This window comes from Glycine soja, chromosome 12 (assembly GCF_004193775.1).
Source record: "Glycine soja cultivar W05 chromosome 12, ASM419377v2, whole genome shotgun sequence".
Classification (NCBI taxonomy): domain Eukaryota; kingdom Viridiplantae; phylum Streptophyta; class Magnoliopsida; order Fabales; family Fabaceae; genus Glycine; species Glycine soja.
Genome location: NC_041013.1, coordinates 35134528 through 35139231, shown reverse-complemented (window position 1 = coordinate 35139231; position 4704 = coordinate 35134528). Strand labels below are relative to the sequence as shown.

Sequence of the window (4704 nt, the reverse complement as noted above, 5' to 3'; positions counted from 1 at the left end):
AAGTCACTTAGTAGAAAGGCCCAACATTTTAATCATCTGTTTACTCCCACATTTAATTAGTTAATTTTATAATTATCTTTAGAATTGCAATTATATCCTACTTTTATTTCCATTTCATGATGTTATACAAATGTCTACTGATTGAATGAATGCTTTTTTGAATGAAACAAACTCCCTCTGATTCGATACTCGGTTCTTACCGTTTTATACTACTTGTATGACTCAATGCACTTGCTGATAAGTTGTCCTAGAGACGAGCCAACAAGTATTTTGGCACTGTTGCCGGGGAGTTTCTTTCCATTTAGAAAAGTTTAGTTCAGTTTGTAGGCATTGATTCTTTATTCTTTTATTAATTTTTGTGTGAATAGTTAGTTAGTTTAGAATTTATTTTTCTCTTGGATTGGTTAACCGCTGCTCTTGCTAGTGCTTTGTATGCGAAGTAAATCTTCTGCAGGTGATCTAGTTCCACTGAATTTGGAAATTGAAGCCACTTGTAGAAGAAACAACGTAGAAAGAAAAAGGAAAATACTGCAGGACAGGACAACATCACCAATTCTTGAGGAATCTCAATCATCCAAGTCGTCTTCTATCTTTCCACAGACAAGGGAATCTAAAACAGGGGCACCTGAGGCCAACATAATGGCTGATGATCAACCTAGAAGAGTGACCCTTGAAGACTACTCTAGTTCTACTGTGCCGCAGTTTTTCACTAGTATAGCACGGCCAGAGGTTCAAGCACATAATATTACTTATCCTCATTCTTTGATTCAGCTCATACAGGGAAATCTATTTCATGGCCTACCGAATGAAGACCCATATGCACACCTGGCCACTTACATTGAAATTTGCAATACAGTCAAGCTTGCTGGTGTGCCGGAAGATGCTGTGCAGCTGAGTTTGTTCTCATTTTTGCTGTATGGAGAAGCGAAAAGATGGCTACATTTGTTTAAAGGAAACAGCCTTAAGACTTGGGATGAAGTGGTTGAAAAATTTCTAAAAAAGTATTTCCCCGAGTCTAAGACTACAGAAGGAAAGGCAGCCATCTCCTCATTTCACCACTTTCCAGACGAAACCTTGAGTGAAGCTTTAGAAAGATTTTGTGGCTTGCTGCGGAAAACTTCGACTCATGGATTTTTAGAGTCAATTCAGTTGAATATATTTATTGACGGGTTAAGGCCAAAGTCCAAGTAGTTGCTTGATGCTTCTGCGGGGGAAAGATTAAATTGAAGACCCTGGAAGAAGCCATAGAATTGATTGAAAATATGGCTGCAAGTGATCATGCAATCTTGCATGATCAGACGCACATCCCTACTAAAAGAAGCCTGCTAGAGCTCTCATCTCAGAACGCATTATTGGCACAAAACAAGTTGTTGTCCAAGCAGCTTGAAACATTGACTGAAACATTAAGTAAGTCGCTAAACCAATTTAATGTTAATCAACCTTCACATTCCACTATTTTGCAGGTTGGAGGTTGCAGCATTTGTGGGGGAGCCCACGAGTTTGGACGTTGTATTCCCTTAGATGACACAGCTCAAGAGGTGAATTACATGGGAGGAAATCAGCCCAGACCCAATTTTCATGCAGGCGGATATTCAGGTTTTCAACGTGGTTTGAACTATAATCAGCAACAAGGGCAATGGAGGTCCCATCCGGGAAATCAATTCAACAAGGACCAGGGTGGACCATCTAATAGGCCTTAGCAACAAGGGCCTAGCCTATATGACAGAACCACTAAGTTGGAGGAGACTCTTGCTTAGTTCATGTAGGCCACAATTTCCAACCATAAGAGCACAGAATATGCAATCAAAAACCTGGAAGTCCAAGTGGGGCAGCTGGCCAAACAGTTAGCAGAAAACTCTTCTAATACTTTTGGGGCAAACACCGAGAAGAATCCAAAAGAAGAGTGCAAAGATGTGATGACAAGAGGTAGGATGCCACCATGATGGAGGATGAGGAGAGGATTGGTGATAACAAGCAAGAACCAGTGATTGAACATAAAGAGAAAGAAAAAGAAGAAGAAGAGTGGGAAGATGAAGAAGACCAGTTGAAGGAGAAACCAATAATTGAGAATGAGAAGGAAATAAATGTAGAAGAGAAGGAAGAAAAAGAAAAAAAATTGAAAATGAAAAAAATGAGAAAAATGAGAGACAAGAAGGGGTCAAGAAGACCAAGAGTGAGCTTGCACGTGAGAAGAAGAAGGAGGCAGTTCCATATACAGGGAAAAAGGTTCGATATCTTTGGTACCCTCAAAGAAAGACAAGGAGCGGCACTTATCTCGATTCCTTGATATCTTCAAGAAATTGGAGATAACAATTCCCTTTGGAGAAGCTCTGCAGCAGATGCCACTCTATTCAAAATTTCTGAAAGATCTGTTAACCAAGGAGAGCAAGTACATTCACAGTGACAATATTGTTGAGGAAAGAAATTGCAGCACAGTAATTCAAAGAATCCTTCCACCGAAGCACATAGATCCTAGGAGTGTCACTATTCCATGCTCTATTGGTTCTGTGCCTGTTGGAAAGGCTCTCATTGATTTGGGAGCCAGCATTAACTTGATTCCACTCTCCATGTGTAGGAGGCTAGGAGAGTTGGAAATTATGCCAACGAGGATGACACTGCAGTTAGCAGATTATTCCATTACCAGACCTTATGGAGTAATTGTGGATGTTTTGGTCAGAGTGAAGCATTTTACTTTCCCTGCTGATTTTGTAGTGATGGATATTGAAGAGGACACTAAAATTGCCTTGATCTTGGGACGTCCCTTCATGCTAACCGCAAGTTGTGTGATAGACATGGGAAAGAAAAAGCTGGAAATGGGAATAGCTGATCAGAAGATCAGCTTTGATTTGTTTGATGAAGACAAGCATTTGCTCAGCCAAAATGCCTGTTCAGAGGTAAATGAAGGATAGAAGGAGATGGTTTTGAAGGTTGGAACCAAATCTGATCCAGATCCCTCTACTTCTGCTCCACCATCATCAGCTCTAGTTCATACCGGCACCTCCGCTCAGAGCTCAGATCTTATGGTACCGATGCTGCAGAGCCTCTACCATGGCTTACGCCTGGTGATGTAGAGTATCCACAGCTTGGCTCAGCATCGGCCCATCATGAGCAAGGAGGAGTTCATAGCTCAGGTGTCCTGGCCAGGAGTCTCGCCTTCTCTTCAGGGGGAGGTGAGGCCTCCGCAGCCTAGGAGCCTCATTCACAGCCGGAGGTAGTTCCAGAGGCCACTCCACAGGCGACTCCACAGACTTCACCAGTTACTTCACCTGTTTTGGAGGTCTCTGAGGAGGAGGATGGCACTGCTGATGCGAATTATGCAGCTAATATGACCACAGCGCAGAGCACCTAGGACCCATGGCCTGTTACAGCTTAGGATATTCCTCAGCCAGCCCAAGATGCTTCCTCTTCACCTCTGGATGAGCCCACAGCTGCACAGGAGGAGCCATGACAGGATTTTCATTTATTTTCCTGCTTTTGATACATTTTATGTTCAATTTACGTTTTTAGTTTTAGTTTTATGTTTTAGTTTAATCAGTTAGTAAATTTGAAAGCTTGTTGAACAGTTTGTAGTCTGATTGATTATGTAGTGGTTGTTTGATCTAAAAATCTTGTGTTTGTTGAATGATTCGAATTGATCGATTGCATGGATTGAGTGAATTGCGATGATTAGATCATATGCTTTGAATGAGTATGTGGTAATTAGAAGAGAAAGAACATGAATTAGGGGCATGACTAAAAATGTTAGTTGGTTTGACAGATAAATTGTGAAGGTAATCATTAGCCACAAATCGGTGAGTTGTGTGATATTTAACTGTGAGAGAACGACTAGCATTGGGTACCAATTTTTGCATGAATCTCTGATTACTGAATGAATGCATGAGTTTGAAGATGATGAAGGCCATGATTGATTGAAATAGCCACTTAGCCAAAGAGCTTACCCTGTTCATGAATGATTTATCCCTTGCACCCATGTTGAGCTAAAAATTGATTGATTGACTTGAACCCTGAGCTTGTAAATTATAATCTCCATCTACCTTGTCTTAGGTTGTAGGAGAGCATTGTGGTTCAAAGCAAATTTATCCCAAATTTGGGGGAGATTATTGGGTGAAGATAAGAGTGGTAAGACAAATAACAGCCACACAGAAAATTGTAAAGAAGCAGCAAATAAAAGTTGCTAAAATAAAAAATAAAAAGAAGAAATTTCAAGAATAAAGGTTGTGTGGGTTGTTATTTGAAGCTAAGTGCCTTAAATAAAAAAGGCAAGTAATTGAAGTTGGAATAAAAGAGAAAAATGTTGATCTAAGGATGAATGCTCTCCTAGAACCTAAGCTTTTGCATCCTAGAAAAACCATGAATTGTTTGCAACTCAGCCTCATTACAAGCAAAGAAAAGTCCTTCAGATTCAATTTGTGTGTTTGTGACTATATGGCATGAGATGAAATTCAAAATTTGGGACTTGTGCTAGTTATTGATTGATAAATAGCCTAAACACTTGTGCTTGAGTGAAACAGTGACCGTGAGGCATGGGCTTGATGAACCTTCCTTGATATTTGTCTTGTTTGCTAGCTTATTTCACTTGTGTTGCTTAATAATCATGTTCCCATCTTTGAAAATCTGCATATCTTGTGAAAAGCTGTTGGTTGAAGCATTGTATGCCACTTGTGTCATGTGTCTGAATGCTTGTAAACAAACATAAGTTGGAAT

At 40.2% G+C, this 4704-nt stretch overlaps 1 protein-coding gene across 1 annotated transcript; it reads left to right on the top strand.

The window, feature by feature from the left end:
* The first annotated feature begins 2339 nt into the window (after positions 1–2339).
* LOC114378947 lies at positions 2340–2909 on the top strand. The gene has a single exon (XM_028337526.1). It carries the CDS (start codon positions 2340–2342, stop codon positions 2907–2909), a length of 570 nt encoding a protein of 189 aa, XP_028193327.1.
* Positions 2910–4704: the final 1795 nt, after the last annotated feature.